Source organism: Leptodactylus fuscus, chromosome 5 (assembly GCF_031893055.1).
Source record: "Leptodactylus fuscus isolate aLepFus1 chromosome 5, aLepFus1.hap2, whole genome shotgun sequence".
NCBI classification, from domain to species: Eukaryota; Metazoa; Chordata; class Amphibia; order Anura; family Leptodactylidae; genus Leptodactylus; species Leptodactylus fuscus.
Genome location: NC_134269.1, coordinates 94,616,016 through 94,635,485, shown reverse-complemented (window position 1 = coordinate 94,635,485; position 19,470 = coordinate 94,616,016). Strand labels below are relative to the sequence as shown.

The 19,470-nt window shown below is 41.4% G+C and overlaps 1 protein-coding gene and 1 long non-coding RNA gene across 2 annotated transcripts in view; one reads left to right on the top strand and one right to left on the bottom strand.

Moving 5' to 3' along the window:
• The first annotated feature begins 240 nt into the window (after positions 1-240).
• On the top strand, positions 241-15,957 carry LOC142203289 (uncharacterized). The gene is made up of 3 exons (XR_012716104.1): positions 241-409; positions 10,906-11,010; positions 15,881-15,957. It is a non-coding gene; the product is annotated as an uncharacterized LOC142203289 (long non-coding RNA).
• Positions 6,961-19,470, bottom strand: part of USP3 (ubiquitin specific peptidase 3) — a 26,696-nt gene continuing 14,186 nt past the window's right edge. The window contains exons 11-15 of the mRNA XM_075273837.1: positions 17,565-17,642; positions 15,821-15,939; positions 10,939-11,052; positions 10,248-10,315; positions 6,961-8,683 (exon numbers count right to left, since the gene is read on the bottom strand). Coding sequence (XP_075129938.1) covers positions 8,518-8,683; positions 10,248-10,315; positions 10,939-11,052; positions 15,821-15,939; positions 17,565-17,642 — 545 coding nt within the window. The 3' untranslated portion in view covers positions 6,961-8,517. The remainder of the gene's footprint in view (positions 8,684-10,247; positions 10,316-10,938; positions 11,053-15,820; positions 15,940-17,564; positions 17,643-19,470) is intronic.

Sequence of the window (19,470 nt, the reverse complement as noted above, 5' to 3'; positions counted from 1 at the left end):
ATGGAATTTCTGTTTTCTTAGAAAATTGGTTTGTCAGATCAATCAATGTATTCTTCTATGTATATGTCAGGTAAAGAAAAATGATATAGTGACAGAGAATTTCGGTGCACACAGGAGACATTTGCAGGTTACAGCACAATCTCCTTTACAGATCCAGTGATCCGGCCAAATGCTATCTAATATGCATGACTAGCTTAAGACTGCACAGACTCGCCCGTCTCAATTGTCCGAACATCCAAGAACCTGAAATCTAGTCTGATAAGTAACAGCAGAATGTGAAATATGTCCTGGCACTTCTGCAAATCCATTTAGAAAAGATGTTCTTTGCCATTCTGTATCAAACCCTTCTTTAGAGCAGTTTCTTGCTTCTCCTTTTTCATGGTCACTCAGGAAAGAGACAATATTTAGGGTAAGTGAAATTGTTGATTTCTAAGTCCATTAAGATGTGATGTTCAGACTGAATATTTCCTAACTGCAGTCTGAACAGGTACAAGGAATGTTCAATAAGTACCTGAATATGAAAACACTATTTTTGAAGAAAATTGGACTTTCTACTTTTCAATGTAATCCTTCTTGACTTATCTTCACACTTATTCCAGTTCGCTGCCAGTGATTAGAATAGGAGGAGACTTCATACTCTGGCAGGAACCTTGTTACTGTGTCTTTGCATTATCGTCAGGAAATCATTGCTCATGTAGAAATTTCTTCAGATTACTTAAGAGAAAGTAATCACTTAGAGCCAGGTCTGGACTGTAGGGTGGATGGTTAAGTTGCATGAAGCCGCATTCCCTGATAGCAGCTTGTGATTTGTGATAATTGTGAGCTGGTGCAATGTCGTGAAGCAGCAATTCATCTGTCGACAACTTGCCACAGTCTCTCTTGCTTGCCTCACATAATGCCTTCATTGGTGAAGAATAGGTGTTTGCAGTAATTGTTGTCTTGTGTGGAATGAATTCTGTTAATAAAATACATTCTGTATCCCAAAAACCAATTGCGATGACCTTTCCAGCTAACTGCTACACACAGAATTTCTTTGGAGTTTGTGACCCCTTCTGCTTCCATTGCATGGACTCATTTCTCTAAGCATGCCTAAATTGCTGGCTACAGTAACTCACAGGGAACTGGTCTTTGACATAATGAATGATAATTGAAATTATGGTAAATGCAAAGCCTAAGTCATAAGCTCTAATATGGACTATGACCAGACAATCTTCCAAACTCATGGCCTCCACTTTATAGCACATCTGCTCTGAACGTGCTTCAACAGGTCGACCTGAACGAGGGTCATCTTCAATTGGTGTCCCCCATTTAAACTGCTTAGTCTACATCTTTACTTGTTATTAGAAAGGTGCATCATCACCATATACAGCAATCATCCTTTCACGGATTTCTTTAGGTTTCTTCTCCATTTTGTAATTTAATTCAGTTTCCTTGTAGAACCGCACTTTACTGCACTTGCCATCCTGTCCCTTTCAGTGCGGAAATCAGACTGAACTGCCACTGAGTGTGTTACATGTTTAGATATGTCTCAACCTGCACAGACAAGCTCAGCTTTCACTGACAGAACATACTGGGGTAGATAACTTATTGAACTAGACAGCTATATATTATAGGTTCCATTTAACATACTGGGGTAGATAACTTATTGAACTAGACAGCTATATATTATAGGTTCCATTTTTTCCAGAAAACTATACAAACATCACATTATCACTACATGATAGTATTTTTCTTGTCTATTTTTGTGTTGTCAAAACGTTTTATTGCAAGGCCTGGTCTTCTATATATTGTTACCTACATATAGAGTACCTGTATAATCGATGCCATAGCGCAAGAATAAAAGGATATAAAATAAAAAAAATAAAAAAAGATTGGTTGGGCCAACTGATCAACCGTACAGGGCCATTTCCAAAGCCCGTATTATACACAGCACAGAGCTAGAAGCAGTTGGTTCCACTCCCTGTATAATGATGGGTTGCCAACACAGCAGCTCAGGTCCCCTTGGCTTCATTCTGTGTATAGTATGGGCGTTAGGAAAGCTATTTCTGGCACAAGGATAGGTCACGAAAAAAATAAATCCTAAACAACCCCTTTAACTCATACTGATAACCTGTTACAACATGATACCTTATCATTGAACCCAATAGCCCTCAACAGTGTTTATGTGCTGTGCCAAATGTTGTTAGAGTTTGCTATATCTGTAGCTCCTATATATGTGCTTGAGGCCTTTGCTCTGTAGGACTACTGAGGAATATTTGAAATTATACATAAGAAATCATGGAATGCTGCATTGGATGTTTGGAGGTATACGGGTATAATTTGCACCTATTCTGTATTTTTGACACTAAATATTGACAAGTGTTTTATCTTCTTGCCGATTTCTGCTTGTTGTCAATCCCCCCCCCCTCCCCTCCCCTCCCCTTTCTAGAGATGTGTAAGGATATAATTCGGGTCACATAACTTATCAGAGTGACAGTCAGTGTAGCAGAGGGAAGAACATATGGGAAATAGCATGATAAGATATATTACAGCATTATTTCCTTATTACTTAAGGAAATCTTGTTTCCTTATACAACTTATTAGGCTTCTCTCCTCTTCATCATCTTCACCCAAGGCGTTTGTTTACATAAGACTCTTCACCTCACAAATATAACTATGGAGAAGAGGAGGGGGAGGCTGATAATTGATTTCTTCCCTTATTCTGTGCAATGGTAGACTTAGGGTGCCTTCACATGGAGTTACGCTCCATGCTTTTTGTCCATTTTACACATGTAAAATGTAGTTAGCCATTGAGTTCAATGGCTTTTTTTTTTTTTAACACGCGTCTTTTTGCACGCGCAAAAAGATACGAGTTATACGATAAAAAAAACATTGAACTCAATGGCTTACTACATTTTACATGTGTATTTTTACACGTGTAAAATGTAGCAAAATGCAGAGCATTACTCTGTGTGAAGGCACCCTTAGGGTCCATTCACACGGAGGAAAATGGTGTGGGATTTCAGCGCTGGAAAGAAAAAAAAAAAAAAGCTTCCCATTGACTTCAATAGGAGGCTTTTTTTTCAGTGCTGAAATTCCACACCAAATTCCTCACCATTTTCCTCCATGTAGGGTCTATTCCAGCAGCCTCTTTCTCCCCTCGCCATAGACTAATATGTAAAAAGTATCTCCAGAAGATAAATGGAAAAAGGAAACATATTTCCTATATTAGGCTCTGTTCCCACGGAGTAACGTGTCATTCTGACACGTAAACACATGTCAGAGTGAGGTGCTTCAAAACAGATCCCATTGACTTCCGTGGGCGCCGACTTGCTTTTTCCCTATTGCTTTCAATGTGATACGCACGTACCACATTGAAAGCGATAGGTTAAAAAAAAAGCCTCACATTGAGTTCAATGGGTAGCACGCATAAGCCGGCGTCCATTGAAGTCCATGGGATCTGTTTTGAAGCACCTCACTGACACATGTTTACTAGAGATGAGCGAACAGTGTTCTATCGAACACATGTTCGATCGGATATCAGGGTGTTCGCCATGTTCGAATCGAATCGAACACCGCGTGGTAAAGTGCGCCAAAATTCGATTCCCCTCCCACCTTCCCTGGCGCCTTTTCTGCACCAATAACAGCGCAGGGGAGGTGGGACAGGAACTACGACACTGGGGGCATTGAAAAAAATTGGAAAAAGTCATTGGCTGCCGAAATCAGGTGACCTCCATTTTAGACGAATAGTGGATTTCAAATCCGGGTCATATGAGAATGTGAACTTTGTGACTATGAGACAGGGATAGCTGTACAGGCAGGGATAGCTAGGGATAACCTTTATTTAGGGGGGAATGTTATTAAAAATAACTTTTTGGGGCTCTATCGGGTGTGTAATTGTGATTTTTGTGAGCTAAACTTTTTCCCATAGGGATGCATTGGCCAGCGCTGATTGGCCGAATTCCGTACTCTGGCCAATCAGTGCTGGCCAATGCATTCTATTAGCTTGATGAAGCAGAGTGTGCACAAGGGTTCAAGCGCACCCTCGGCTCTGATGTAGCAGAGCTGAGGCTGCACAAGGGTTCAAGCGCACCCTCGGCTCTGCTACATCAGAGCCGAGGGTGCGCTTGAACCCTTGTGCACACTCTGCTTCATCAAGCTAATAGAATGCATTGGCCAGCGCTGATTGGCCAATGCATTCTATTAGCCCGATGAAGTAGAGCTGAATGTGTGTGCTAAGCACACACATTCAGCTCTACTTCATCGGGCTAATAGAATGCATTGGCCAGCGCTGATTGGCCAGAGTACGGAATTCGGCCAATCAGCGCTGGCTCTGCTGGAGGAGGCGGAGTCTAAAATCGCTCCACACCAGTCTCCATTCAGGTCCGACCTTAGACTCCGCCTCCTCCAGCAGAGCCAGCGCTGATTGGCCGAATTCCGTACTCTGGCCAATCAGCACTGGCTAATGCATTGTATTGGCGTGATGAAGCAGTGCTGAATGTGTGTGCTTAGCACACACATTCAGCTCTACTTCATCGGGCTAATAGAATGCATTGGCCAGCGCTGATTGGCCAGAGTACGGAATTCGGCCAATCAGCGCTGGCTCTGCTGGAGGAGGCGGAGTCTAAAATCGCTCCACACCAGTCTCCATTCAGGTCCGACCTTAGACTCCGCCTCCTCCAGCAGAGCCAGCGCTGATTGGCCGAATTCCGTACTCTGGCCAATCAGCACTGGCTAATGCATTGTATTGGCGTGATGAAGCAGTGCTGAATGTGTGTGCTTAGCACACACATTCAGCTCTACTTCATCGGGCTAATAGAATGCATTGGCCAGCGCTGATTGGCCAGAGTACGGAATTCGGCCAATCAGCGCTGGCTCTGCTGGAGGAGGCTGAGTCTAAGATCGCTCCACACCAGTCTCCATTCAGGTCCGACCTTAGACTCCGCCTCCTCCAGCAGAGCCAGCGCTGATTGGCCGAATTCCGTACTCTGGCCAATCAGCACTGGCTAATGCATTGTATTGGCGTGATGAAGCAGTGCTGAATGTGTGTGCTTAACACACACATTCAGCTCTACTTCATCGGGCTAATAGAATGCATTGGCCAATCAGCGCTGGCCAATGCATTCTATTAGCGTGAACTGAGTTTGCACAGGGGTTCTAGTGCACCCTCGGCTCTGCTACATCAGATTGCTACATCTGATGTAGCAGTGCCGAGTGTGCATCAGATGTGTAGTTGAGCAAAAATGACTCAGCACTGCTAAGTCTCTGCATTCGCATAGGAATGCATTGGCCAGCCTTCGGCCAATCAGCGCTGGCTCTGCCGGAGGAGGCGGAGTCTAAGGTCGGACCTGAATGGAGACTGGTGTGGAGCGATCTTAGACTCCGCCTCCTCCAGCAGAGCCAGCGCTGATTGGTCGAGTTCCGTACTCTGGCCAATCAGCACTGGCCAATGCATTTCTATGGGGAAAAGTTAGCTTGCGAAAATCGCAAACTGACAGGGATTTCCATGAAATAAAGTGACTTTTATGCCCCCAGACATGCTTCCCCTGCTGTCCCAGTGTCATTCCAGGGTGTTGGTATCATTTCCTGGGGTGTCATAGTGGACTTGGTGACCCTCCAGAGACGGATTTGGGTTTCCCCCTTAACGATTTTATGTTCCCCATAGACTATAATGGGGTTCGAAACCCATTCGAACACTCGAACAGTGAGCGGCTGTTCGAATCGAATTTCGAACCTCGAACATTTTAGTGTTCGCTCATCTCTAATGTTTACGTGTCAGAATGAGCGGTACGTTACTCTGTGGGAACGGAGCCTAAGATATATGACAAAGTTTCTTACTTTTACATGGACTATTCATTTTTGCAAAGTTGTTTTATAACCAAGAGTATACCTTAAAGATTCAGAACTTGTTTTTACATATTTCAGTTTCCTAGTTTAGGATCATTTTTAGTTGCAGAAGATTTAAAATGTTAAAATAAAGTTTCAGATGAATATGACTGAGTAAAATGTATGCAACAAATATGTCCTGTGTGAAAACACACTTGTTGTGCAGAGAAAACAGAGCAGATTTCTTAAACTGGTCTAAAAGTAAACCTATCTTAGTTGCCCACAGCAACAAATCACAATGCAGCTTTCATTATCATTTTTCATTAGCAGAGTACAAAAGAAAGCTACACTGTGATTGGTTGCTATAGGTAACTAAGAGACCATTTTAATAAACCTACTTCATAGCTGACTGCCAGGGTTGCCTGCCAACTTCTAGTGTAGTCTGTGACATATTAAGGGCTCGTTCACATCTGTGTTCACTGTCCTTATTGCAGGTTTCCATTTCCTGCATAAAACAGATGCAGGAGACGGGAGTCTGCAGGAGACTTTCTCACCAATTCATTTGAATGGGTGAGAAAGCTGTCCGGCCGTGCGCGGCAGTGAGCGTTTTGCGCTCTCCGCTGCGAAACCGGGTTTTATAATCTGGACACAGAGTCGGACATGCAGTACTCTGTGTCCGGATAAAAAAATCCGGTTTCGCGGTGGAGAGCCTAAAACGTTCACCACCGCTCACGGCCGGACCCGGTCTATGGTTTCCGTCTTCTGCCATGCAGAAGACGGAAACCATAGAACGGAGACATGAACGCAGGCGTGAACCCAGCGTAAGTAGGATTATGCTTTATTATGTTTTTTCAAGTTGTTCAAAAAAAAAAAAACCTTAGATGTTGGTGATTTTTTTTTTAAAGTTATCTAGAAAATAAATAAATTAGGTTGGCAACTCAGCAAATAGACATTTATTTTGGCTCTTCTCTAAGCGCACACATTTGAAAAACACTGCCACTTCGAGAAGCGCCAATCTCACAGGGGTGCACCCGCCGTATACAATAGAATGTCAGACAATCCCACTGAACAGCCACTAACACAAAAGGAGGCCGCGGAAAAAACAAAAACACATTAGTATAAGGCAATAAGACCAGAGACAGGGACATTGCAGTAGGAAGTTTTATATTGACTGCTGAACAAAAACAGCATGATTCTTCAATTAAACAATATACCATCTATAATTGAAAAGCTCAATAAAAGGAATGTGATGGTACTTTAAAACAGACTGAAATGGACGCCATTTTAAAGAATAAATCATTCAAATGAATGTGTATAAAGACATCCACAGGGCAAGATAATAGAGGAACAGAGAACGCTTCCATTAAGGATCAGATCTATGGTTCAGGCACCTCAAACGAAAGGCACCTCTGGAATCATTACTTAAAGAGGTTGTCCAGGAAGAAGAAAAAAAAACAAAAAACAGACAAACCGCTGATCACAGAGGCAAATCAGAGACCCCAGGACATCACAGGTAGTGACATCACGTGTCCTCCGCTGAGGTCACTGATTGGCCTTGGCGGTGATGTGTGATAGGGCAGGACCAGGCTGCACTGGGGAAAGAAGAATATGAGGGGGTTTTTTTGTTTGTTTTTTTCCCCCACCTCCCCTGTTCTATTTAAAATATAAACATTTTGGCTGGACAACCCCTTTAAGCCCCTGCTAAGCAGATCAACCAATGTAATCTGCAGAAGCTGACAGAATTATCCAGAAACTAGGCAGGACTGTGTTATCCCACTTCACAGTGTTCTACATAAACAACTAGCAAGTCAAAGAGCTGTGGCTGAAGCAGCTGAAAGTCTGCTGACCACTGAGGAACACTGTATACATACTGGATTAGCTTCACATCATTGATGCTTTATATTAGTACAATACTTAGATTCAATTTTATCCCAAATAAATAGATCTGTGTCATGTTTTATTAGTTTCTGAGCTTCAGCTTCTTGAGTGAAGTTTTGTAGTCCGGACCTCCCCTCACAGCTGTCAGGATGCTTATAAGAAGAAGGTACACATGACCAAGTCAGACTACTCTGCAGCAACCACATGATTTTGTAAGAATAGGAGTCTGCAGGTGACAAAGCTCACAAACCAATAATATATTAAACATTAATTATAGGGTCACCAGGCATTTATTAAAAGCGAGTCTGCCACCAGAACCCAGTAGATCAACCCCAGCTCCACATATAGATAGGTGGAGTCACCTGAATCAAGCAGTAACCTATATGTGAGGCTGGAGTGGCTTGATGGGATCTGGCGACAGGCTTCCTTTAAGTCATTTTAAGAGGACTGATGTAAAGTTTTCCCCAAAAGGAAACTTCTGGGGACTTGCTTAAGACCAGCAAGGAAGGCAGATAAGATTTGGAACTTTACTGAAAACCTCTGCAAGCTTGATATGATTACACTGAATATTTCATACTTTTACCTATCTGAAATGTCTGTGCATATAGTGATTGCCTCTTACATCATTGTTTTAGAGGACATCTACACGGTAACGGGAGAACTGCAGGCCTCTTTGGCAGCACAGGGGGTCAATCAAGTTCTGTCAGTACAGCTTATTCCATCAATGACAGCCAAAGAGCTGTGAAAGTGCATGAATTAAAAACAAACATTTTTTCCAATCAAGTATCAGTGGGGGATGGGCATGTGTGAAGTCTGAGGAAATTAAAGAGGTATTCAAAGTTTTTCTGGAGTGGCTTGAACTGGGCGCTCCACATAAAACAAGATATAAGCCTTTGCTTTCATCACGGTCTCCTCTTCTGTAAGGGTTACAGTACTGTCATTGAAATGAAACCAGCGTCCTTCATGGGCTGCATAGGCTGTGTAGTGACCAGAGCCAACACTGTCCAAAAACAAGTTAAAATAAAAGGTAAATACAACTTTTCATTACAGGGAAAAAAAAAACAAAAAAAAAAAAACTTTGTTACACAAAGATTTATTTATTGGTAGATAAGGGTGTAAGCGACTGAATAGGCACAAAGTAGCATTTTCTCCCCGTTACATATCTGCACTGTAACCGTCCAAAATTGAATAATCCAGCATCAAAATTTCTTCAATAAAACGTAGCTTTTATTTGTGAAAGAACATATCACGTTCCATAAAATTCCATAAGCCTTGATTGATGGCAGAGTAAAGATACAAAAAACGTCTGGCGAAGCGTTTCGGGGCGTTAACGCTGCCCCTTCCTCATGAAAAATATGAAAAAGCATCCTGCTGATGCATAAACTGTGAATAACTTTCACATAAAAAAATGTTTTAAATAATTCTGTGTTTTGAACCAGTCAGTTTAGAAAGCGAGCATCTGCAAACAATAGCCTAATACTAAGTCCCCATGAGACGTCCTACCGCAAAAAAGCAATGCAGCGGCAACGCAGAGAGGTTCTTCCTGCAGAGATTTAGACAAAGTTTGCAGAGATTTCCTCTTTGGACTTTTTGTTTCAATTATACCTATGGGGAAAACGCTGGTGTTTCCGTAGCTATAACTGATATGTTGCAACTTCCAAAATCTCAACAGTTTTGGAAGTCGCGACGTGTCCGCACCGCAGTTTTTACCACAAAACGGGCATGGGATTTGCTAGAATCCCATCCAATTTGCCCTGACTGTAATACACTGTGGTTTTTCCCACTGCGTTTTGTCCTGTGGGGCCCCAGCCTAAAGGAGTTTTCCAGTCCCAGCCACCAGCTCCAGAGGTATGAAAAGAAGTAAGTGAGCTGTACTGTGCCATTTTCATAACCCCAGAAGCTAGCATTCTGTGTTATGCAGTTTCTGTAATCCCCATTTATTCATATGGGAGTTACGGACACGAGTAGCACCAGCCTACATAAATGTTTCTGTAACTTCAGACTACCACATCAAACATCTATCAGATCTTTATACTATTCCCTTTGGATACATCATAAATGTCAGATGGTATTGTCCCTTTAAGACTTCATTCAGATCACGTTTTTGAGCCCCTTTAGCACATCCATTAAACGGATGCAAGGAGATGATCATCCATTTAAACAGATGTCAATGGTAAGAATGGTTACAATTCTTTCCTTTTATTCTGAATGACTTGTGTGTTCGTTCAAACATAAACACCCCAAAAACCTAAAAAAACAGAAATGGATCCAATTTTGCACATTATTTCCATCTGTGAGCAAGAGATCAGATAGACACAAAAAAAGTGATCTGAGTGGAGCCTTAGGCAGTTCTAAAAACTAGTTTTATTATTATACTTTTCAGTGTTAAAAACTAGTTTTTTTTAATACTTTTCAGTGTGTTTTGCAGATATCCCAATGAATATAATGTCTTAGTCTTATTGAAAATGAAGCAGGTGCCAGAATACGAATATCGACATAACAAGCGTGCACTGACAACTGCCATTGATAACACAAGGATAAACAAGTGCTTACTATGTACTCACCCTGAACCATGATGAACAACAACAGCTGCTAGATCATAAAGGCAGCTTTCTGGGCCCATATTTTCTGGCTGGGAAAAAAATAAAATAAAAAATTACTAAAAACCTTCTTGAGGCTAAAGCCCCACGTTGCAGAAATGCAGCTTTTTTTGTTGCAGATATTGTGATTTTTTGAGCCAAAGCCAGGAGTGGATTGAGCAAAAGGGAGACGTATAAGAACTTCCTACACATTTCCCTTTTGTAGCCATTCTTGGCTTTGGCTCAAAAAAAAAAAAAAAAAAGCTGTGTTTCTGCAACGTGGGGCCTTAGCCTTACACTGCACATTTAGCTGCAGTTTCAGCTGAATTTTTCTAAGTGTATAGTAAGACTAGACAAGATGATAAAACCTTAGGGCTGGCCAATTAATCAAAAAATAACAAACGTAGAGTTGGCTCAGGTAATAGATATGAAGTTGATCACCTGGATTATTTCAATTATTTTACATCCATGTCATTCTGTCTCTCATTGCCGATGGCTAAAGGACATGTCACTCACAGAAAGCTATCCAATCAGATTACTGGTATGTGAATAACCAAAACCAAAATTCAGTGGCCTATACAAGGGGAGTGACCTAAAATAATCAGTAATTGAGGTAAAATGTTCAATTATTATTTTGATTTAGGTCAAATCGCCAGCCCTCCATAAGATACATTACCTCCAGTAAAAAGCACTTCATGTCCAATCCTCGCAATGGAAACTCTACATATGTGTCCACCTTGTTCCTAAGGTAAGCAGTCCAATGGAATCTTTTCAAATGTAAGCAAAGCACCTAGAGACATATAAGGCAGCATGAGATGTACGATCACAGGCAAAGTAAAGGGGTGTACTGACTCTGAAAACCCAGCAAGAGTTGGGAGGACCCCATAAACATTAATGCACTGTAATCTCATGTCCCAGATCTCTGCTTTATGTCGGCATCAAACTTTAGTCACCCTTTTATTTTTTATGGACATTATAAGATTTACAAGTGAAACAACAATATTCAAAATTTTCAAGAATTTCCAAAATCCATTTTTTAAGGGACTAATCCAGTTATGAAGGGGTTTTGAAAGACCCTTGTATTAAAACCCCCCATAAATCACCCCATTTTCAAAACTGCACCCCTTAAATAAGTCAAAACAACATATACCACACGTAACCTCAGATCCTCCAACGACCTCCTACTCCGCTCTGCCCTCATCCGCTCCTCACACAACCGTCTAATAATTTTAACCCTATAAGTGCTTAACAGGAATTAAGACAAAATGGAGGTGAAATTTACACATTTGATTTTATTTTACTAATAGTTTCGTTTAGCCCTAGAATTTGCACATTCACAAGGGGTTAAAGGAGAAAACGCATCCCACAATTTGTTAGGCAAGTTCTCCCGACTACCATAGTACCCCACTTGTGGGTGTATACTAATATATGGACGCACAGCGAGACGCAGAAGGGAAGGCGCGCCAAGGAGCTTTTAGAGGGCAGATCTGGCTGTGATCAGTTTCAGGAACCATGTCGCATTTACAAAGCCCTTGAGGAGTCAAAACAGTGGAAACCTCTAGAAAGTGACCCCGTTTTGAAAACCGCACCCCTCAAAGAATTTATCAAGTGATGTAGTGAGCATTAGCAACCCCGAAGTGAATATGTAAGCTGTGCAGAGTAAATTGGGTACACCAAATCCCATTCTATTTTCCCACTAGCTATTATGACACGGACGGGGAAAAGGGACATTCTGGGGGATCAGCGCTGGTGTATTATCTCTCATAAGCTCTAAATATGGGGTGTCCCCTTAAAATGCTCGCACAGTTTATACATTTCCTTCTAGTCGCAGCCACTTATGTCCTAATGATTTGGCGACTTTTGGGGTTTTTGTCTTCACATTGTACAAGCTAGATTTTTATTTTTATTTTCTGGCAATGTGGCCATATGAGGGCTTGGTGTTTGCGGTATTAGATGTGCTTCTCAATGCCACCATTTTGGGGCCTGTACCTTATTGACTACATTTTATTAACTCTTTGTGGGTGGGATGTAAAAGGAAACCAATTCTAGCATTGCTTTTTAGCATTTTTTTTTCCCGTGCAACATACAGCATAAGTAACATGTTACCTTTATTCTGCGGGTCGGTACGGTTACGGCGATACCTCATTTATATTATTTTTTAATGCGTTGCTATTTGTGTAGAATAACATTCAATTTAGGGGAAAAAAAATCAATTATTTTTGCATCGCCATCTTCTGAAAGGCATAACATTTTTATTTTTCGCTAGACAGAGCTGGTTGAGGGCTTATTTTTTGCGGGAAGACCTCTGCTTTTTATTGGTACCATTTTAGTTTTCATCTGACCAGTTGGTTACTTTTTATTGAACATTTTGCAAGGCAAAGGTGGTGAATAATCATTATTTTGTGCGGTTTTCTACTTTTTATTTTATGATGTTCGCCGTTTGGGTTAAATAATGTTTTAATTTTATTGTTCAGGTTATTACAGACGCGGTGATACCAAATATGTAATGTTTTTTACTATTTTTCTTTATTTTACATAAAACATTTTATATGGGGAAAAAGGGATTTTTGGGGCTTTATTTCTAATTTATTTTAAACTTAAACTTTTTTATTTTTACTTTTTTCTAACTTTTTTTTTCTGTCCCCATGGGGGATTGAAGCACTGATCTTCTGATCTCTGCTTAACTAGATGTACGCTGCAATACACGTGTATTGCAGTGTACAGGAAGTCTGTGTAGACGCACGGGGCTGACAGCTTCCTTTTTGGCAGGATCAACCAGGTATGTGGAGGGCAGACCCATTAACAACACCGACACCCCCGAAATCGTCGCGGGGGGTGCCGATCGGGGCCATTATATACCGAAACCCCTGAGATGCTGGCAGTCATGTTTGACCGCCGGCATCTCAGGGGTTAACACCCGCGATCGGACCCGGTTCCGACTGCGGGTGTTACAGGGCATGGTCAGCCGTAACATATGGCTGACACTCGCAGGGCATGGTGCGCACACAGGTTCTGTGTGCGCACCATGCAGCCGCCGTAGTACTACGGTGGTTTGCGGGAAGTCCTTCCCGGCAGCGCTGTACTATTACGGGTTAAGGGGAAGGGGTTAAGAGGGATCTTGACCTCTTATATCCCACTTCTTTAACAGAACTGGGTTTTGGGCAACTCTTCCCTGAGGAAACACAATCACTGGTGTGCAAAAGGCTGTTCGTATGTTATTTCTGTATTTAAATAGTGATAAAGGTCTATGGTCTCAGACAGCAGCTGCACTGAATATCAGCTGTCTAGTATGGGAACAGCTGAGATAAAGCACAAGTGGTGCAAGTTTAACAAAACAAACCAGATCCTCTAGGTCATTAAAACACATGTAGTTTTTATAAGGCAACCATTTTTACTTTTATGCCCTTGGCACATTCAGTACGTGCATTCATAGACCCATATCCACTAGTTCGAGGTTTGTATTTTTTGTCACCACATGTAATAGTGGAGCAGATGTAAACTAAAAAAATAAAACACTGAACAATATATTGAATTAACTGGCATTTTTATTATCTATAAAGCCTACCTACATGGTAATGCATAGATAAGAATCAAAAGAATAGAACTGGCATAATTTGTATGGTAGCGGAGTGGTCCCATAAAAATCATAAGGGTATATTCACATGCAGCAGATTTTTGCAAATGTCCCATTCATCTTCATAGGTCCTGCACAAATCCTTGTAGCTGCTGCAGAAACAATATGGAACTGAATTTTTCTTATATTTGCTCAATGAATCCACCATGTGTGAATATACTAGTAGCCATGGATCATTCTTTGTAGGGAACATAGGAGGCCCTAGTTTACACCAGTACTATACTTACGTTTGACATGAACTAAAGACCTCAATGTAATGGCAAAAATGACAAGACTTGTTTGTTATTTAAATAAATAAATAACCCATTTTCCTTTTGAAAGTATGTACCAGTCAGTGCAGCAAGTCACTATACTTAGCCATGTGCTTCCAGCTTCGTACACTTTATAATACATAGACTGGACCCCCCCCCCCCCCAAACAGTGAATAGTCAGCCCCTTGATCAGATCCTAATCCTAAGAATAGGCCATAAAAACAAAATAAAAATCATGGACAACCCCTTTTAAGCATAACTAAACTTTCAGCCTTTTGATTTTCAGGCAGTATTTGTGTCATTAATACATTTTGTAATACAATTTGACAGATTTTAGCTCATTTCTGTTAAAAATCTGACATTTTTTCACTCTTTCCGTTGCTTCTCATTTTCTCATTGTGTATGGAGTACGGGGCTGGATGAAGTGAAGAGAAAAATAAGGGAGGGGGGAAAGGTCACTTCAAATCACTATATCTCAGGTATTGTAAAACATAGAAACTTCTGCTGTCATATGAAAGAGGAGATTCTCATATTCCATATTACACTAAGGATTTACTTCTACCTGTATGACTTCCAGATAAAAAATGCAGGCCTTCACACACATTGTGTTAATAAAGTATATTACAGAATGTATTAATGACACAAATACTGTCAGAAAATCAAAAAAAGGTCCAAAACTTTAGTTACTTAAAAGGGTTGTCCCATCACTAGGATCCTATCTATACTGCTTATTAATGTGAATCTAAGACTTTTCCTAAATACATTGCTTCAGCAAAACTGCTTTGTTTGTCCACCATCTCACTTTATTCATTTTTTTGTGGCCACAGCCCTGACCTAGCTGCTCCTGAGTCAAGTGATGTGTCAGCCTGGAGGGGGGGGGGGGGGGGGGGGGTAGTTTACCCTTTGGGGGAAGGGGCCGCCAATACAGGGCTAGACGCCAGCACAGGTGAAGTCAGCAACATCTCTATGCTTCTGCCCTGCATGAAGCCAGCAGCGGCAGAAGCGATGCTGCTATTCCGGGGCGGGGGAGCGGAATAACAGCATCGCTTCTGTCGCTGCTGTCTTCATGCAGGGCAGAAGCATAGCGATGTTGCTGGCTTCACCTGTGCCGGCGTCTAACTCCCCGGCATCCGCTGTAATAGGCGGACGCTGGGGACTGTTAGACGCCGGCACAGGCACATCGCTATGCTTCTGCCCTGCATGAAGACAGCAGCGGCAGAAGCGATGCTGTTCCGCTCCGCTCCGGGGTCACATATGCAAAGCCAAGCGTCGAGATTCCACCGGCCCTGCGTGCAAGCTCATACACCAGTCTAACCTTCACAATGCGAATACAGACCCGCAGGGTGTCGGGTCTGTATTTGCATCGTGAAGGGTAGACTGGTGTATGAGCGCGCACGCAGGGCCGGCGGCATCTCGCCGCTTGGCTTTGCATATGTGACCCCGCCCACCAATGACGAAACAAAGCCGGAAGACAGAAGATTTTAGAGGATCGAAGACGGGTGAGTATGCGACGTGGGAGTACCCCTTTAATTCCAGATCAAATGGCAATAAAAGCTCAGAAACCATGGCTGGTTTTAGACCTCATTTGCCACATGTATAATGGTCCTCTTCTTTGAATGCCGAGTACTATAGAAGAACATTTGTCTATCATCATATGAAGGTCACATTCTAACCTTTGGCAGTTTTTGAATCCAAAACTTTTTGGTGGATTTCTGTTTCTTTTTACATTTCAGGCACATGTAAAGCTCAGTTTCATCCAACTCTTCAAGGTCTGTGAAGCTGCGAAGGCAGTCTTAAATGAAAGAGATAAGATGACATAAATATCTGCAAGTCACAAAAAAAGCAAAAGATCAACATTCCCCAAAAAATGTTGTCCCAAGGTACCGTACCCAAAATGAAAAATCAATAAACTGTTGTGATTGAAAATCTGCCACTTGTTTTCCTCAGCTCTTCCACAGAACTGTAACAATGGTAAACACTGTATACATACATTATACCAGCTGTCCAACTTTTTGCTACATTTGGTAAATTAGCACAAATGAGAGGAGAAAAAAAAAATAAAAAACATGCTTTCAGGACTACATAGGGTTTTGGGTTTGTGTGTATAAAAGCTGTAGGCAAATTTTTGAAGAACAAATTATTATAGTCATAAAATGTAAAGAGGATATTATTTCTCTTCTACATGCATATTTCCAATAATGAAACTAAAATTAAATACATTACTTGGCATAACCCCCGATAGAAATACTGTATTGCTGTCAAATTTAGTATGCAGTTATGTCTCAGGCAGCTATGTAATGATTTCAGATGTGGTCTGAGTAGACACGGTGTCTTGCCACAAAAGGGTGTAAATGTGTTCCTCCACTAACCAAAGAAAAGATTCTCAGAAGCTACTTTTGGGTAGTGTACCTCTTGATGAGAGATCAAATACTGGTAGACATGCCTGTGCAGTGCACTCAAACACATTTTACCCAGTTTAAAGCTCATTAGACAGAGAAACCAGTTGATGAATTGCCTACCATATAGGCCATTCCGACTTGTCATTGCGGCCATCAAGTGCCCTGCCATTGACAGCTAACCCCCCACCATCACCTTCATTTGTGGAGCAGTCATGAAGGAGAATCTTGGGCTGGTATGGACTGGAACCTTATCTTTAGCAACAAAATCTGGTCATTTTTGGGATTTGATGACAGTTGGTTAGCGTATGGAGGCCTTGTGGTGTTACTTAAATTATGTCCTTGCCATTACAAATGCAGGTGTGATGATCTAGGGAGCTATGGCAATTGGTCACCATTAGTAGTGATATGAGGGTCACCAAGAGGTCATCCTGTGGCCACGTGTTGCTTCTCATGGCAGGGCTTCCAACTGGCATTTTTCAACAGGATAATGTTCACCCACATACAGCCAAGGTTTCAATAGGAATGTTTTTTTCCAGATTACAATACTTCCTATGGGGATGCCAGCTTTGGTAACCTTCGGATCTGCAGGATCTTCAGGCCCAGATGCAACATCTGTGCACTAATGCCCAACTACATCTTATTAAGTGGCCTAACAGGATACTAGTGCCTCCACTCAATTGTACAGTTTTCCCTAATAAACATTTCACTCTAATCCTGTAATCACTTACACATATCATTCCATTAATTTCATTCAATTCTAAAAACTGCTTGGTGCGTTTTTTTGGGGTTTTTTGTCAATGAGTGCCCTGGAATAACATGTCAGGATGTTGTTACTGTAAGTTATAAACTCCTATAGTTGTCATAATTGGTTCTGTGCAGAGCAGAACAATATCAAACAATATTGCTCAGCAAAGTAAAAAAAAAAAAAAAAAAAAAAAAAAAAAAAAGGATTGCCACTGAAATGCTGAAATATTTAGAATTTCTTAAGAATTAATTGCAAATCTGTAGCAATCTATACCTTTGAGATTGCAGATTGGTCCATTTTCTTGGTTCTTACGTTTGTTACGGAATTGACTGGGAATGTCTAATGAAAGATCTGCAAAGAGAAGGACAGTTCAGGATAATGCACACTCTGTCTACTATGGTTAAAGGGATCCTATCATTGGATACCCTTTTTTTCTCCCCAACACGTAGGAACAGCCTTAAGAAAGGCTATTCTTCTCCTACCTTTAGATGTCTTCTTTGCGCCGCCATTCGGTAGAAATACGGGTTTCCTTCGGTATGCAAATGAGTTCTCTTGCAGCACTGGGGGCGTCCCTAATACTGCAAGAGAACTCTCTCTTCTGGAACGCCTTCTCCCTGTATCATCTTCCGGCCTGGGTTTCAATCTTCTAGGCCTTGGTAGAGCTGAATGTGCATACCCAGGCCACAAGAAAATGGCTGCTTACACCAGATTACTGAGTAAGCGGCCATGCGCAGACAGCTCTGCCTGAGGCCTAGAACACTGAAACCCAGGATGGAAGAAGACTCAGGGAGAGGCCGTTTCAGGCAAAGATAAAGGCGTTACTGGAGGGTTCTCTCACAGCTTTGCGGACGCCACCAGTGCTGCGAGTGAACTCATTTGCATACCAAAGAAAACCCGCATTTCTACCAAATGGTGGTGCGGAGAAGACATCTAAAGGTTGGAGAATAATAGCCTATTCCTATGTGTTCGTCAGAAAAAAAGGGTATCTAATGATAGGCTCCCTTTAAGGTAATGCAGGCTGAATCTCAAAACATTCTATACTATTAACAATGAAGAATTTAGACTGGGTGCCACTGTAATAACATAAATGATTTGGCATGGATTATGACTGTGGGAAAGATCTGTTCAGATGTGATTTTTAGGCTACATCTATAGGTATATGATAAAACATGTACCGGGTATATCATGTATATCAATGTAAAGACATATATAGATGGTGTTGACTAAGTAAGCTGGCCTCTGCACAATGCATATATTATCTGCAACATGTACTCCCTATAATGTAACAGGAACCCAGTGTTCACAGTACTCAATGTATAGATGTTATCACTGTGTACATGTTGTGTCACTTATTATGGCGAGAGGTTTGTTTCAGCTCTTACACGCCAAAATAAAAATACCAAAAACACAATGAGCTATTTCAATCATTTTAGTCAAATTTTAATAACATTACAAATGTCCAACTGATACCTGATGAAATATGAGTGATATTACCAGCTCATTATTTCTTACATTTTGCATGATGGATTAAGCCCTACATAGAGAATTTTGATACGGCAGCAAATTTTAACCCTGACACTATTCAGGAAATTACGCCCTTTGCATTGCAAAGGATGAAAATCTGACATTTCCTTAATAATAATGTGGCATATAGTCATACCACCCAAATACATTAATAAATATTATCTACCATTTATCTGCTCTATATTGGTATCACATTTTAACCCCTTAACGACCAGCCCATAGGAAAATTACGTCGGCACTGACAGGTCCATCCTGACTGCCCTATCGTAAAATTACGTCGGGCAGTCAGGGAAGGATTCCCCGTCAGTGCCGACATAATGGGAGCAGATCTTACATGTATCTGACAGCTAAGACCTGCCCCATAACCTCCCATTGGAGGGGTCTCCAATCGGGGTTTTTTAACCCCTTCAGTTCCGTGATCAAACATGATCAATTTTTGGGGCTTGGTCATTAAGGTCCAAAACAGGCTGGTCACTAAGGGGTTAACTTATTTTGAATGTAAGAAGTCTTACAAGTGTACCAGTGATTTTCCAGAAAATTTCCCAATTATTATTATTATTTTTTTTTTACGGACCGTTTCCGTTCGGAAGGGGATAATAAAGGCCTATAGATTAGAAACCCCCATAAATCACCAAATTTTGAAACCCACACCCCT